Source organism: Hyperolius riggenbachi, chromosome 5 (genome assembly GCF_040937935.1).
Source record: "Hyperolius riggenbachi isolate aHypRig1 chromosome 5, aHypRig1.pri, whole genome shotgun sequence".
NCBI classification, from domain to species: domain Eukaryota; kingdom Metazoa; phylum Chordata; class Amphibia; order Anura; family Hyperoliidae; genus Hyperolius; species Hyperolius riggenbachi.
The window spans coordinates 398,477,977-398,495,635 of record NC_090650.1 but is presented as its reverse complement, the minus strand read 5'-3'; the positions used below and the strand labels follow the sequence as shown (position 1 = coordinate 398,495,635).

At 44.5% G+C, this 17,659-nt stretch overlaps 1 protein-coding gene across 3 annotated transcripts in view; it reads left to right on the top strand.

The window, feature by feature from the left end:
* NAPRT (nicotinate phosphoribosyltransferase) overlaps window positions 1-17,659 on the top strand; it is a 196,949-nt gene that overhangs the window by 178,744 nt on the left and 546 nt on the right. For all 3 annotated transcript variants that reach the window (XM_068237906.1, XM_068237905.1, XM_068237904.1), the window contains 7 exons: window positions 6,231-6,424; window positions 7,179-7,319; window positions 9,187-9,271; window positions 10,768-10,848; window positions 11,869-11,971; window positions 12,439-12,593; window positions 13,956-14,069. In XM_068237906.1, the coding sequence (XP_068094007.1) occupies window positions 6,231-6,424; window positions 7,179-7,319; window positions 9,187-9,271; window positions 10,768-10,848; window positions 11,869-11,971; window positions 12,439-12,593; window positions 13,956-14,069 (873 nt within the window). The remainder of the gene's footprint in view (window positions 1-6,230; window positions 6,425-7,178; window positions 7,320-9,186; window positions 9,272-10,767; window positions 10,849-11,868; window positions 11,972-12,438; window positions 12,594-13,955; window positions 14,070-17,659) is intronic.

Below are 17,659 nucleotides of genomic sequence, written 5' to 3'. Positions count from 1 at the left end.
ACAAATTGTGGGGCCCTGTAACAGATAGTCCAGGCTCAGATACTCTTGAGTGATGCCATTCATTGCTTCTCACCTGTGCATATGAGTAGAAACAGCATTGTGTGGGTAAAAAGTTACCTGCCTGCTCTGGTACTGTGTATTTACCACTAACCTTCCAATAATATATCACTACTAGCTGATTGCCCGGCGTTGCCCGGGAATATATTTGGCTGGTGGCGGCTCCACCCACTTTTTCTAACCCTAACAATTAATCAATGACCAAGTTTGTGAGCTTTGTGGTCTTTGGCATCAATAATTTGTATTGAAATGACAAAATCTGATGGGTTGTTTGTGGCTCCACCCCCTTTTCTGAATTTGAACCCCAGTCACCCAATGACCAACTGTACCAGGTTTGAGGCCTGTGCCATTAACAGTGCAAGAATGGTAGCAATTAAATATTCCACTTGAAAAGCAATAGGTGAAGCTTTATACACTATTGTAGGCTCCACCCACTTTTCTGAATATTAATCCCATTCACTGAGTGAGCAACAGTGCAAAGTTTAAGAACCCTCCAATTAACAGTGTAAGAATGGCTGCAGTTTACATTTTCCCAGTGAAATTTGTATTTGTCTCCACCCACTGATGACCCGGCATTGCCTGGGTATGTATTTGACAGGTGTTGGTTCCGCCCACTTCTTCTAACCCTAACGCACAAACACTCAATGACCAAGTTTGTGAGCTTTGGGGTCTTTAGCATCAATAATTCGTATATTCCCATAGAAATTAAACAAATCAGATTGGCTGCTTGTGGCTCTGCTCCTCTCCAGCATTTGAACCCCAGTCACCCAATGACCAACTGTAGCAGGTTTGAGGCATCTGCTATTACCAGTGTAAAAATGGCAGCAATTTAAATATTCCCCTTTAAAATCGACAGGTGAATTTTGATTGGCTATTATATGCTCCACGCACTTCCCTGAATATTAATCTCAGTCACCCAGTGACCATCTGGGCAAAGCTTGGGAACCCTGCCATTAACAGTGTAAGAAGGTCTGCAGTCTACATTTTCCCAGTGAAATTTGGTTTTGGCTCTGCCTTCTTTTTGTCACCTGGACATACAGTCACTCAATGACCAAGTTTATGAGCTTTGGGGTCCTTGGCATCAATAATTTGTATTTTCCAAGAAATGAAACTGTTTGTGGCTCTGTCCCCTTTTCTGAATTTGAACCCCAATGACTAACTGTAGCAGGTTTGAGGCCTCTGCCATTAACAGTGTAAGAATGACAGCAGTTTCAATATTCCCCTTTAAAATCAATAGGTGAATTTTGATTGGCCCTTGTAGACTCCACCTACTTTTCCGTATATTAATCCTAGTCCCCCAGTGACCAACTGTGTCAAGTTTGAGATCCCTGCCATTAACAGTGTAAGAATAGCTGCAATTTATATTTCCTCGTGTAAAAAGTTGTTTTTGGCTCTGCTCACTAACCTTGACATACAGTCACTCACTGACCAAGTTTATGAGCTTTGTGGTCTTTGGCATCAATAAGTTGCATGTTACCATTGAAATTAAACAAATCTGATTGGCTGTTTTTGGCCCACTCCCTTTTCAGAATTTAAACCCTAGTCTCCCAGTGACTGACTGTACCAGATTTGAGGCATCTGCCATTAAGAGTGTATGAATAGCAGCAATGTAATTATTCCCCTTGAAAATCAAAAGGTGAATTTTGATTGGCTGTTGTAGGCTACACCCACTTTCCTGAATATTCGTCCCAGTCACCCAGTGGCAAACTGTGTCAAGTTTGACAACCCTGCCAATAACAGAATGGCTGAAATCAATTTAAAAAATCTGATTGGCTGTTTGTGGCTCCACCCACTTTAGTGAATTTTGGACCCCAGTTACCCAATAACTGACTGTATCAGGTTTGAGACCTCTGCCATTAAAGGATACCACAGCTGAATAAACAGATAACTCCAGTGTGTGGGGGGTCAAAAGTACATACTGTGACCTCCTCCTGCCCCCTCCGTCTGCCGCTGTTCGTGCACTATTCATGCCGGTGTCCCGGCGACTTGCTTGACCCTTGACCTGAAGATATTTCTTCCCTCTTCACTTCTGGCCGGCGCATAGCTTTCGGTTCAGAAGCACGCTGTCCTCTCCGTCTAATCTGGGCTGCGTGTGCGCTCCATTACACCAAGCGTCACATGATTAGCATGTGACGCTTGGTGTATTGGAACACACACGCAGCCCAGATTAGACGGAGTAAAATGTAATGTAAATGTTTCCCCTTGAAAATCAATAGGTACATTTTGATTGGCTGTTTTTAGGCTCCACCCACATTTCTGAATATTAATCCCAGTCACCCAGTGGCCAATTGTGTCAAGTTTGGGAACCCTGCCATATAAAAAATTAAGTTGTTGGCGCCGCACAATTTTTCTAACCTTGACATACAGTCACTCTATCAAGTTTATCAGCTTTGGGGTCCTTGGTATCAATACTTTGTATATTCCCATTGAAAAATAAACAAATCTGATTGGCTATTTGTGGCTCCGCCCCCTTTCTGAATTTGAACCCTAATCATCCAGTGACCGACTGTACCAGGTTTGAGGCATCTGCTATTAACAGTATAAGAATGGTAGCAGCTTAAATATTCCCTTTGAAAATCGAAAGGTAAATTTCTATTGGCTGTTGTAGCCTCCACCTACCTTCCAAATTCTTAATCTCATTCACCCAGTGACCAACTGTGCAAAGTTTGAGAACCCTGCCATTAACGGTGTAAGAATGCCTACAGTTTATATTTTCCTAGTCAAATTTGTTTTTGGCTCTGCCCACTTTTTGTAACCTGGACACACAGTCACTCAATGACCAAGTTTGTGAGCTTTCAGGTTCCTGGCATCAAAAATGTGTGAATGGAAGCAGTTTATCCACCAAGGAAATCTGATTGGCTGTTTGTGGCCCCGCCCCTTTAGTTAATTTGGACCCCAGTTACCCAAAGACACACTGTAGGAAGTTTGAAGCCTCTGCCATTAACAGTGTAAGAATGACAGCAGTTTAAATATTCCCCTTGAAAATCAATAGGTGAATTTTGATTGGCTTTTTTAGGCTTCACCCACTTTCTTGAATCTTAAAGAGAATCTGTATTGTTAAAATCGCACAAAAGTAAACATACCAGTGCGTTAGGGGACATCTCCTATTACCCTCTGTCACAATTTCGCCGCTCCCCGCCGCATTAAAAGTGGTTAAAACAGTTTTAAAAAGTTTGTTTATAAACAAACAAAATGGCCACCAAAACAGGAAGTAGGTTGATGTACAGTATGTCCACACATAGAAAATACATCCATACACAATCAGGCTGTATACAGCCTTCCTTTTGAATCTCAAGAGATCATTTGTGTGTTTCTTTCCCCCTGCATCTCTCATGCACTGAAGTTTCAGGCTGCTCTTTTCTTCCTGCAAACAGCTTTGCCCTTGTCTGTAATTCCTCACTATGTGAAAGCCCAGCCAGCTCAGAGGACAATTTATCCAGCTTGTAAAAGATAAGAGAGAAGAGAGAAGCTGCTCTAATCTAAATAATACACAGGCAGTGTGCATAGAGGGGTCTGGAAGGGGAAGTTCATACCAGAACCACAACACTGAAGAACTTGGCAGCCTTCCAGACACAGGCTGACAAGTCTGACAAGAGAGAGATAAGTTGATTTATTACAGAGACTGTGAAAGTGCTGCAGTAAGCCAGAACACATTAGAATAGCTTTTTGAACTTGTAGGATGATAAAAAACAGGATGCAATTTTTGTTACGGAGTCTCTTTAATCGCAGTCACCCAGTGACCAACTGTGGCAAGTTTGAGAACCCTGCAATTAACAGTGTAAGAATGGTTGCAGTTTACATTTTACCATTGAAAATGAACAGCGGAAATTTGATTGGCTGTTTTATGCTCCGCCCACTTTTCCTAGATTTGTAACCTCGGTCACCAAGTGACCAACTGTGCCAAGTGTGAGGACTGTGGCTTGATTACTGTGAGAATGGCAGGCTTTTACATTTTTTCCATTGACTTGAATGGGTGAAATCTCATTCGCTGTTTGTAGCTCCGCCCACGTGTGCAGGGGGGCCGCGAGACCCCCAGAACATATCATCCCAGGTAGTAAGGGATCTGTATACCAAGTTTCGTTCAAATCGGTCAAGCCGTTTTCGCGTGATCGCGGCACATACACACATACATACATACATACATCTGATTTTATATATATATAGATTCAGATGTAACATTAAAGAAAACCTGTAACTAAAAAAAGTTCCCCTGGTGGTGCTCGCCTGGGGTGGGGGAAGCCTCTGAATCCTAACGATGCTTTCCTGTCCTCCTGTGTCCCATGGTGGTCTCGCTGTGCCTCTCCGAACAGCCGGGATGTAAATATTTACCTTCCTGGCTCCAGCGCAGGGGTAGTATTGGCTCTCCACTCGGAGATAGGCTGAAATAGCCGATCGCTGTCAGGCCGCTCCAATGCTCAGGCGCAAGTCTCCTGACTTTTTCTTTTTTTTTAATTAGTAACTTTAAGGTGGCCACTAATGGTCCAATTTCTAGAGAAAAATTGTTCGAGCAATCAAATTCTGATCAGATTGGTTGTAAATAATCTCCATTGATGGGCACAATCGATTACGAACTATTGGTTTTTCGTCGACCCAAAATTTGGATTTTCTTGTTGGTTGTGATAGATAGGAAGCAAACATTGGTTTGTTGATGGTTTAGCGAACTATTTCACTTCCGATCAGAATTATCTGATCACTGGAACAATTTTTCGCTAGAAATTGTACCTTTTAGAAGTATCAGCACCTCTACCAGACGTGTTGTGATGTCCCTTTCTGGGAGTTGGACAAGTTTACCTAATACTATACAATTAGTGTGTTTGAAAGGTTTCCATGCTAAATATATCTTCTAATTCAACTATTTAACTCACCCCCATGCCACTCTTCCTGCCCTGGTTACCCAGCCACTACAAGGAAGTACCTGACCTGCTCTTTGGCCCTTTCATTCATCCACTCTGCTACTTTTCCCCTGCTCCTGGGCCTCATAGCAGCTGTTATGGCCACAGTTACACCACTGCTTTTTAAATGGGGTTTGTTGACACAATCATCATGTGCTGCACTGTGAGGAATCCTGAGTCAGCATTCCATAAGCAAGTTTACATTCCACTAAAGCATTTGAAAAGCTAGCAAACAAGACTGAGTATTGTAATGTGTGTGCGCCCTTCAAAAGAAAGTCAAATGCAAACTATCATACCATCAGCACACTTGTATACTACAGCATGCTTGAAAATACATAACGCATGTAACCCTGTGCATTGGAAGTCCTATAGTGCTAAATAATTATTCAGGATACCCACCTTTATGGTATTTTACTGGTTTGGCATCAGAAACACTTTCTATAGCTATATATTGCTGTATATTGATATGTAGACCCGCCCTCCTAGTGATGTCACAGCCTCAACTGTTTAGCTATGTGGGATTCTCACAGAACACTCTAGGAGGCAAGGTATTTATTCTACTGACTTCAGAACACTGAATATGCAAACATTCCGCAGAGCTTCACCTGACAGGACTAAAGAGGCCACCATGTGGGATAAATTTCAGAACATAAATCGGGGAGAAGGAATGAAGAACTATTTTACCTTGGGCAAACACTGCATACTATAGAAAAAAAACTAAGCAATTGTTTTCAGTACAGTATATCCTCAGTCTCCTCTGGGGCATAGAAAACCTTTACACTGGTGTACCTGTTTTTGTTTTAATTTGTTTTCAAATGTGGGTTCCCCCACCCACCCCACCGCTAACATTTTGCTTCTACTTTTAAAAAGAAACTGTGACCAAGAAGTGAACTTCATCCCAATCAGTAGCTGATACCCCCTTTCCCATGAGAGATCTTTTCCTTTTCACAAACTGATCATCAGGGGGCGCTGTATGGCTGATATTGTGATGAAACCCTCCCACAAGAAACTCTGAGGACCATGGTCCTGGTAGTGTCCGGTCTGTGAACCTTGCTGCATTGTGGGAAATCGCTGTTTCCAACATCCAAAAAAGCAAGCAGCAGCTACATCACCTGCCAGCAGTAAAAATGTCACCATGTGATAAATGTCAGAATGTAAATCAGGGAGAGGAAAGATTTTACAATGGGCAAACACTGACTAAATCATTCATACATAATTATTGTAAATATGAAGCACTTTTTTATTTTTGTTACATTATTTTCACTGGAGTTCCTCTTTTAGGTCCTGCGGCGTGCAGGCAGTGAGGAAGAGGTGGACTTCCTGTCGCTCTCTCAGCTCTGGTTGGGTGAAGTTTGCCAGCTGCTGAAGATTCCTCAGCAAAGCATCAACCTTGGTGAACTGGCAGCTTTTGTGTCCTATGCCATCGCTTTCCCACTAAGCTTCCTAGTAGTGGTGGATACATACAACGTCCTGATGTAAGAGGTGAATGCTAGCTGGGAACCTATATTCCATTGTGTGCCTGCTGTAATCCCCACAGGACTGTGATGGATTCACCTCTGGCAGAGAGTCCACAATAATCCATATTCATTTACAGTGCAAAGTGCAACCACATCACACCCAGTATTTTACATAGTGGCATATGTGAACCTAAACTGTATACTGTATATACTAATGTATAGGACATCCTGTGTATAAGCGCCCCCCCCCATCTCCCCTTTGGCTCATGGAAAAAAAACTGTGTCCTGTGGATAAAGCAACCCCCCCCTATCCCCCCTTCCAGTGTCTCCTCCTGTATGTGGTGCAGAGTGTATGTAGTGTGGGTTGAGATATTACCTAAACTGTATATGCACACCTGCTATGTATAGAAATGTTATGACTAAGGTGTGTGTGTGTCTATTTGTATGGGACTTGCTTTTATGAATATGAAATAAAGCAGATGTCAGGCGCACACAGCCCTGCAGCGGATTTGTATCTTGATATGGTTGGGAGAAGTTTTGATTCTTGTTTTATTATGAATATTTGTTGCAATCTGAGGGCTCAAACCCACTTGCAGACTTTTCTAAGCGCTACTGATTTGGAAAAGCTCTTGCTAATGCAATGCTATGGGGGACTTTTTATAAAATCACATTTATAGCATTACATTAGCAAGAGCTTTTCAAAACACAAAGTGCTCAGAAAAGTGTTCCAAGTGGGTTCCAGGCCTGAAGTTGAGTCTTTGTGTCTTGACAGGAGTGGCATCCCCAGCTTCTGTGCGGTTGCCTTGGCGCTACATCAGCTTGGGTACAAGGCAGTGGGAGTGCGACTGGACAGTGGAGACTTGGCCAGGCTGTCTGTAGAGATCCGCAGAATGTTCAGGCTGTGTGCAGAGAGGTGAGTACCCATAATCCTCTCCTAGCGGTTTGAGATTTTTACCATGAATACATAATTCACTTAAATGTTTTAGTTTCGTTTACCACAATTGATGCTGTGTGGCTGATTTGGGCCTTTTCAGACAGGAGGCTGAACTGTGTGCTTGCTGGGAAAGTCAGTCTCCCGTTTCCCTCCCGCCAAAGCAATTCAGGTGGAATTTAAATGCAGCTAAATTGCATGCAGGATTTTTTTCCTCTAAGTCCTCTAGTGTTTAACTGATGTTTTGCAATGATTGTAATTTTTGTTTTTCATAGACTGTTTGTGCAGTGGTAAGAAGGATATCCAATGAGATGAAAATAATTGAGTGATGCGGGATTATTAAAAGTTTGCATGCAAATGTACGCAACTTTAAATGGACTAATCCAATCCCTCCTCGGCAGGAGTCCATATTCGAGTATAAGTCGACTCCAATATTTGACCCTCTTAACCTTTTGCCGACCATGTCACGCCGATGGGCGTGGCCGCAGCCCCAGGACCGCCTAACGCCAATTGGCGTAAAGTCCTGGGGCTCTGTTTTGCAGGAGATCCTGCTTGGGGGGGCGGAGTTCCGCCCCGCCTTCAGTTAGACGGCGTGATCGCCGTCTATTTAGACTGTGCAGCGCTGCGATCAGCGGCAGCGCTGCACTGGGGACAGCCGTGTGACACGGCTGTCCCCCTGGGGGACAAGAGCGATCGGCTTTCATAGGCAGAAGCCTATGACAGCCGATCGCAGTAATTGGCTGGCTGTGGGGAGGGAGATAGGGAGGGAAGGGAGTTTATTAATATTTATTAAAAAAATAAACATGGGGGCAGCGATCAGACCCCACCAACAGAGAGCTCTGTTGGTGGGGAGAAAAGGGGGGGGAATCACTTGTGTGCTGTGTTGTGCGGCCCTGCAGCTTGGCCTTAAAGCTGCAGTGGCCAATTTTACTCAAAATGGCCTGGTCACTAGGGGGGTTTAGCCCTGCAGTCCTCAAGAGGTTAAGCTGGAATGGTTTATTGACTCAAGTATAAGTCTACCCAGAAAAGTTAATGGCTGCACTTGAGGACCAGGATGAATTAACAGCTGCAATTGGAGACCAGGAAAATGACTGCACTGCATACAGTATTGCAGCCATTAACCCCCTCCTGTCCCATAAGTGCAGCCAATACCTCCTCCAGGCCCCCAAATGCAGCAATTATTCACTCCCTTCCTGCAGCCCAGTATCCCCCCTGCTCCTTTCCTTGTTAATTGTTGTGGCCAAGCCTTTCAGACATGTTTTCTTGGCATTTCCTTTATCAAAGTGTCACTTACCACGGAGTAAATTGCTGCAGATGGGAATAGTACACATATCTCAGTGTGCTCAGTGTTACCAGTGACTCGTGTATAAGTCGACCCCTATACTTATATTAAGTGAGTCAGACCTAAATTTATAAACTTATACTCGAGCATTACAGTAGTTAGTTTTCAAGCTGCATATGTTTGTTTGCAAAATTTGCATAATCCTGCATCAACTGGGAATTATTTGCATCTCACGGACCATCCCTAGTAATCATTATTGATTTATAAACAAGTGAGTTTTGAGAAAACATTTAAAGGTAACAAAGGTTGGAAAGTGACGGATGTGTTGTGGGAGGGAATTCCAGAGGAGGGGTGAAGCACGTGCAAAATCTTGTATACGTGAATGTGAGGAGGTAATTCTAGAGGAGGACAACAGCAAGTCATGTTGCAGATCTGAGATTACGATTGGGTTGTATCTGGAGGGGCAGCAGAACAAGAACGAGAAGACAGATGAATGAGCTGAGCAGCTGAGTTCAGTACAGTTTGGATATATAATAATGACTATGCCCCATCTCTTTTGTTGCACAGGTTTGTCATCCCCAGCTTTGAGGGCTTGACCATAGCAGTCAGTAACAACATCAATGAGAAGAGTCTAAAGCTGCTGATGCAGTCGGTGAGATGTGGCCTTTATTACTTTCCCCAAACTGTCCAACCTTTTATTTGCAAATCCTCCCTGCAGAAAACAGATTTCACATGTAGGTAGTCAGGACTGCTGAGACCCTTGTTGGCTTCTCGTATCATTATGAGTCTGTAGCTGTGACATCTCACTCATGTGAAAAGCACATTAGTTTAAAATGTTATTTCTCTTCCCTCCCCCCGCCCACAAGGTCTGCATAAAAACAAAGTTAAAATTTTGCACAAAACTCACACTTTTGATTCCCAGCACTGCTTATAAAATGCTACACCGTATTATACACTCGCTGATCACTTTACAAAGAAAACCCGTACATCTGTTTTATCAGTGACATTCTCTAAAGCTAGATAATGCCTGGCCAAGGCCATTCAGGACCATCTCGGCCAGACTCAGATGTTTTTATAGGTGTCTTCTGATATAGCATATTAAAACAGCCTAGCAACAATTCAAGTCCATTGCCTCTTCAGCCCGCTCACCTAAAGCCGCTCTGTTGTGTGCTGCACAGTCATCCCTCCATAGAAACTGACATGTACAGCACTCAGCCCCAAACTGTCTCCCGACAAATCACATCCCAATAAACACAGCACGTGATAAATGTATCCTTAGGGACTTTTCACCATAACATAATTGTTGAGGTTAAACCGTGATCAAATTTACATGTTAGGATTGAAAAAAGAGGTGCGTCCATCGCATTCAGAAAATATAGTACAACTATATATATACTAGCCTGTGCTAGTTTTACCTTGAACAGCTGATACTGATTTTACCTTGATCGGCTGGGAGTCTCATGCACAGCAATTTTTACTCCTCAAAAAAACAGTCCAGTAAACGGAAGTTTTGCACGCCAACACCTTGAGATGGGAGGATGGCCAGAATGGTTTAAGCTGACAGACAGGCTTTAAAAGCCACCCTTTTGAACTGTAGTAAAATGTTTCTCTGCTACACACAATCCTATGAGGATCTGAAAATAACTGTTCCTCATAATATGTCTAGTGAGTGTATGATGGCCCTTTATAAAATGACACACGCAAGTCAAATGTCATAAGTTTTTATGCAGCCTCGTGCTTTTTATGAAATCTTTTAAGAAAACATCAGGAATCCAAATTCTGAAAAGGATCATGCAAACAGTGCGCACACAACTGCCACACTAAGCCGCTGCCCACAGGTGCGTCTGGATCCGTGCAGATTTACAACCTTCGGTTAGTATATAGGACCAGTAAACCCAGGAACTTCCACCACTTGTTGGAAAAGAAAATCATGATCTGATGGGTAGAAAGCAGAAGCTGATTGGACAGTTGATTTAGAAATGACAGGCTGCTTGTCTACAAATATGAGCGCAAGCTACTGAAGGTAGATAGTATCGCTGTAGTCTGAAGGCTTTTTTTTTTTTTTTTTTTTTTTTTTTTTAAATGTCTGACGGAAGTAGTAATGTATAAATCACTAATGATGTACTATATTGTTACTCTTTCCGGCAGGAGAATGAGATTAATGTGATTGGGGTCGGTACGCACCTGGTGACGTGTTCCAGACAGCCATCCCTGGGCTGCGTCTACAAGGTTAGTCTAGTAGTGGGTGTCTCCCAAATTCCTGGAATATGTGCAGAAACCGACAGGAAGTCTCTCACAGGGTCTTGTTAGACAACTCCCGTTTCAATATCTATTGCTCTTTTTATGTGTTTAAAGCCGGAAGATGCAGTTTCATTAATGCACTACATCTCCCAGCATGCATTACGGCAGTCGGGGTTGCACGGCATCACCGTGGCTATATATTCTTCTTTTTGGACTACAGAATTGCTTTAAAATTCTGATCATTTGACCAGATGCTGCCAAGAACTAATGTAATGTGGGCACACAGATTACTAAAGTTAGTAAGAAAACAGAAGGGGATGAAGAGAGCCCAATATGGTGTAGTACGTAATAAAACCGGGTTTTAGAGAAACAATAGCGTATGATATACTCACAGTGGGGGTTACTTCAAAAGCAACCACTGTGTAGGCAGGTGGGGAGTGTTTGGACCTGACTCCACTCAGGTTAAGAAGTCGATCTCTGTAGATGGGAAACGCAGAAAAACACTCCTCCACCAAGGGTGGACTTGAGAATGTAGCAAGGATGGAATAGAGGCGCCAATAACAGGATAGCATTGTTAAAAAAAAAAAAAAAAAAGTTTGAAAGAGGACTTGCCTCTCCAGTAATTAGACACTGAATTGGTTAATTTTAATATTCAACAATGAAACTTATTCATAAACTCCACAATGCAACGCGTTTTGCAGGGTCAAACCCACTTCCTCAGGCAATAGCTAGTACTGCTCTGTGTAGCAGCTAAGCACCTCTGTGACAGGGATCTATTTGCAGCAAACAGAATGCAGAGTCCCAATCGGCTCAGTTTCTTCAGACGAGCAGATGTGTTGCCCATAGCCCCTATGGTGCAAGGCATGCAACTGTGATGCTAAAACGGAGTGGACACTGAACTCTGCTCTGTGCTGAACAGACCCATTATGAGTGGCGACCGAGCCTTAGTGGAGCCTCAGGTATAAGCATGAACTGTCTGTTACTGCAATTATTGTATTTGTATTGCAGCTGGTAAAGGTGAATGATCAGCCACGGATGAAGCTGAGTGAGGACCAGGAGAAGACCACTATTCCGGGGAGCAAAGCCGTGTACAGACTGTATGACCGCTCCGGTGAGCCCACTATATAAAACTGCTGCCTGTCTTCAGGGAATGCTGCTGCCTTGCTACAGCCTATATTCGCCCTTGTTTAGTTAGGCGGTCATGTTCTACCGAAACACACAGCCAATGCATTGAGGATAGCTTTCCTCCTTCTCTACCCTTCCCTCCTTCTCTACCCTTCCCTCTGCAATTCCCCAGGCAGGTGTGACACTGGGAGAGTGGGCCATTGCATTGATGGAGCAGCCTCCTGCTAGAAGTTGTTACCCCTTCCGGAAGCCCCACTGTGACATCACTGGGGTTCAGGGGATCATGTGACTATAAAAAGGGGATTTGGGCACTGGGGGAGAAAAAGAAAAGGTATCAATTTCCTAGCTTTTTGCTTATGGAACTAAAACTACCATATGTATTGCGGAACAGCCTGGATAACCAAATTAATGACTACTTTTTCTCCTGTTCTTCTTGTCTCCGGTTTACACCAGACCAGCCACTAATGGACCTCCTGGCTTTAGAGGATGAGCCCCCTCCTGAGATTGGGAAGGAAGTTAAGATCTATGATTTAGGGAACACCGAAACAGAAACCGTTACCCCAATAAGGGCGGAGCAGCTTCATCGTGTCTTCTTCAAGCACGGCCAGGTGAGAATGGCAAGGCTGATCCACTGATGTCACAAGGAAATATCTGAGAGGCTCCTAATCTATTAGAGCACATTTCCGTTAAGTCACAGCAGCCACAAATCTAGACACATGATCAGTTTCCTTCTAGATGGCACTATGGCAGTAAAGAGTAGGAGAGAATGTGTGCAGCCAGCAGGCAGGTCCTGCATCTGCTTCAAGCTGGGAATTGGGATTTCGAACTTTTGCATGTTTCTGGCTGTGAGGATTTTGGAGGTCAGCATCAGGTGGAACAGTGCTGTTCTATTTCATGTAAAGGGAGGGTTAGATTGAGCCTCACTTTTTTTGACTGTTTGGGATATTATATAATTCTGCTGAATTTTATCAGTGGAACATTAGGCCTACATCTATAATTCATTGCTTCTGGTTTGGCTAAGTCATTGGCCTGTTTGGTCTGAACATCTCAATGCATTGAATTCACCGCCTGCCTGGTGCACGTGCTGGAGGTGTCCATCTCGTGGAAGCATGAGCATGGCTGCGCTGATGTGTTGCTGCCGTGTCACAAACATGGGGCTACATACACTACCACTGTATGAAATTGCAGCCAGAAGGCGTTCGGTGGCTGGCAGATCGGAGGTGTGCAAGTGTACAGCTGAGCCTTCCATGTAAAAGAGGCCTCATAATGAGGTAACTGGTGTCTGGAGAAGACTGGCTGGGCAGCTGTGAGGAGGGCTGAGGATGGTTTCACACTAAATATTGGTGGTAGCTGTATGGCCTTGCATGACTTCCGGTCTGATGCAGATCGCTGCACGGTAATGTAGGAATGCCCCTGTGTTAGAGTATTGCCGGCGCACTGCAGGCAATGTGAAATCCCCATAGATTTTCATTGCCCTAGTGGTAAAATGCTGTAGTGTAAAAGAGCCTTGAAGGCATCCAGCCACATCTGCTTTATACTGACGTTCGAGCACGTGGGTCGAACTCCAGGCCTGGAGGGCCAGGGCCATGCCAGTGTTTAGGATGGACTGAGAAAGAGGAATGTGTTCTACCTGATGGACCACACCTTTCCTGATTCAGTCCCATCAATTCATTTGAGCTGTGTCAAAAATGTGTGAGGATCTTGGCCCTCGCAGGACCGGTTTGACATCCCTGCGTTAGAGTGAAAATGTTAGAGGTGTCTATAGAAGCTGAACACCCTTTTCACCCACCATACTTTCCTTGATGTCCCCAGGCAGATGGGAAAAATCCCTTTTATGAATCCAAAGCAAAGGCTCTACAACTGTTGTAAATGTGCCCTGGAATTTAAAGTAGAATTTAGAGTACACTGTAAAAGAAACCTCAAACAGCATTGTTGTGTGTGGCAGCTAAGGCACCGACTTGTGATTTCAGCTCCCGGACAGTCAGACTCTCCCCAGCATTGGAGAAATCAGGGCTTATGCACAGAGATCAGTTATTGGACTCAGCCCTCAGCACCGCAGACTGGAAAACCCCCAACAGTACAGGGTAAGTCACTGATGAGATCCATTGTGTGGAGCAGGCCTTGGGTGGGTAATTGTATAGCATACAAAGGCTCATATGCAATTACCTTTTTATCCCAGGTGATATTTTTACACCTCATCAATAAAATGCCTTTTTAAGCCACCAGCAAGCAAGGAAACACTCAGAATCATTTTGATAGTACAGGTAGTCCTCGGTTTACGAACTCCTGACTTGCGAATGGCCCGCCGATATGAACGGCGCAATGTTAGCCACGCCCCGTCACGATGACATCACAAGCGAGTGCTGCACTGGCGGGTTGTGGTGACTCGAATGCTTTAAATCAAATTAAATTGATATAAAGATGCCCTGTGTGTGTGGGGAGGTGAGCAGATACATACCGCATACCTCCTGTGTCCTGGCATCACCCTCCGCCTCTGCAAAACACCTCCGTTGTGCTAAGCAGATCTGCGCCCTCTGACCCGGATACTGTACTGCGCAGTAAGCCAGGTAAGCCTCGTGGCCGCGGTATGTGCTTGTACAGCATCTACGTCAGAGGGCAACAACCTGCTTAGTGAGGGTGCAGAAGGTGACGCCAGGACACAGGAGGTGTGCGGTGTGTATCTGCTCATCTCCCCACACATACATATATCAATTTAAGGTACTGTACTGTCCAGTACTAGGATTTTATTTAAACTTTTTTTGCAGAATGAGCTTGTGTGGGGGTGTGGCTGCCAGACCACACTGCCTGAGTCACGCTACTGCGGGATCAATGTGCCCTTCAGATACTGTATGTACATGAGGATTTTCCGGGGGGGGGGGGGGGGAGGGCGGTGTCTTTCTGTGATTCAGAGGCTTGAGAGGCTGTAATATAGAAATATGTGGTGGGTGCTTCGACTTAAGAACGGATTCAGGTTAAGAACGAGCCTACAGTCCCTATCTCAGTCGTTAACCGAGGACTACCTGTACTTTCTTTCACCTACTGTTTGGTACTTGGTTTCAATTGCAGAGCGCTGAAGTTATTTTAAACAGAAGAGGAAACAATACTTAACCTCCTTGCCGGTTATCCCGAGCTCAGCTCGGGGTAAACTGCGTAGGAGGATTTCTCAGGCCCCGCTGGGCCGATTTTACACAATTTTTTTTTTCCTGCGTGCAGCTAGCACTTTGCTAGCTGCGTGCTGTTTCTGATCGCTGCCGATTCGCCGCTACCCGCCGTGCCACCCTCCCCTCCAGACCCCTTGCGCAGCCTGGCCAATCAGTGCCAGGCAGCGCTGAGGGGTGGATCGGGATTCCCGGTGACGTCATGGCGACCGGGGAAGCCCAGCAGGAAATCCCGTTCTGAACGGGATTTCCTGCTTACTCTGATCGCCTAAGGCGATCAGAGTGGATAGGGGGATGCCACTTGTCAGCGGCTATCATGTAGCGAGCCCTCGGCTCGCTACATGATTTAAAAAAAAAAAAACATTTTAAAAAGTGCTGCGCGGCCCCCTTGCCGCCAGAATTGTAACGGCAAGGGGGTTAAGAGAAAAAAACTGAATAAGGGCCCATATGCAGTTAAAGGGGAACTTCAACCTAAGCAAACATACTGTCATTAAGTTACATTAGCAGTGGTTTTCCCAGAATTTTTTTCCAGCCGGGTTGCATGAAAAAGTAGCCGGGTGGGGCGACATGAGAGAATGCAGGGCCGGCACTTCTCTGCACAACTCTGCTTACAGCAGAGGAGGAGGTGAGCCGATGACAGCCGGGTGCTCACCAAAACTAGCCGGTTGGAGCACCCAGCTAACAGAGCCTGGGGAGAACACTGATTAGTTATGTTAATGTAAAATAGATAGGTAATATCTCTTACCTACCCTGTTTTCAAACAGGCAAATGTTTGATTTCATGGGGGCAGCCATCTTTTTGGTTGAAAGGAGGTGACTGAGCATGAGACACAGTTCCAACTGTCCTGTGTCCTGATCAATCCTCCCAGCTACGTGTGCTAGGCTTCAAATCTCAAATAAAAAAAAAAATTGGGCCAAAACAGCAGAACAAGAACCTCCTCAGAAATCCCATCATGCTTTGCACAGCATTAGGGGCAAAAATGCCTGGGCAGTTTTCTTTGCAGCTAAAAATGAGGCTTGGGTAAGAAAAACAAAGTTCTGATGCTGTGAAACTGTTAAAAAACCAAGCCTTTTTAGTGCTGCTGAATGGATTTTTTTTTTTTTTTTTAGTCTGGAGGTTCACTAACATTTTCTCCTGAGATTTGTCTTAGGTAGTATTTTTGCAACTTGTAAATATAAGGCCTTTTTGGCCTTCAGGAAGCAAAAAAAAAAATTAAGTTTTGACAGTACTTCACCTACTTCATGATACTTTTTTCAATTGCAAAGTGCCAAAAAGTTATTTTAACCTTCCTGGCAGTTACCCCGAGCTATGCTAGGGCTAGCCGCGGGGGCTCAATGCAGAGCAATGGAGGGCAGTGGGCGGTTTGACTCGCCTACTGGGGATCCAGATGTCTGTAGCCGTTCTCCTTCCTGTCCTCCACAGGGCACCATAGCTGCATTTGGGAACTTAAAACCCTTAATGGCACTTTCCAGCTTAGTCAAATACTTGGTTGAATTAGACACAGAGTTGACTTATATCCCAGTATTTAGACACTACCCCAGACTTCCTTCGGTTATTCAGTAACAATGCTGGAGGATAATGAAGTGATGGTCATAAAAAGGGATGTTCGATGAGATGCAAATCTGAGTTGATGCAGGATTTGCAAATTTATGTGGCTCAGAAATGGTCCAATAAATCTTTACGATATTGTACAATATCAAGCGGCTTCAATTGTCATACAAAAATATATTCCTGCATCCTCTCATCATTATTTGCATCTCATTAACCATCCCTAGGCATCATGAGACCTGCTGCTTATCTAAAGCTTTTCCTTACCCTTGGAGAGGGTGTTTTAGCCTTCTGGCTGCTCATTCATAAAAAAATGTATCCAGTTGCGATAGCAGTGCGGAGATTCCCCGAACTAGGCTGGCGGTAGGCAGGCGCTAGGCCTGCGGAAGCACAGGAAGCTGCGGAGTTGATACATTTCTCCGTGTTTCGCTCTACTGTAGCTGTCTGGGAGGTCTGTCTCTACATTAACTTAACATTGTTATCGCCACATCAGAGGGAGCAGTATTTCCCGTCCTCATACCGCTTGCGTAATTCTTTATGTATTAACATTTTGTTACATTTGTTACAAAAATCACTGCACAAAGCGGTGATTTATCGCTCTGCTTGGTAACGTCAGCTTTTCATGCGGGAAGAGCTTTTATGAATGCTGAATTTGCTAAGTGTTCGGTAAAGTCAGCTGTTTAAGGATTTTCGCATGCGGAAATGCTTTATGAATGATAGCCAATGTATATGTTATGGCCAGAATGCAAAGTCTGGATACTTTAGGTTCTGGCCAGTCAAAACTAGAAGTGGTGGTCTTACTGCGGCCAATGTGAGAAACAGATCGAATCCTGCTGGCTCAGTTCCTGTCCTGCAGCTCTGGCTCCCCCCCCTCCCCTTCTATTGATTTCTGCAGCCGGTGACAGATGCACCCCCCCCCCCCCCCCCCCCCCCACCCAGAACCCTAAGTGGCCAGACTTTGGGTTCTG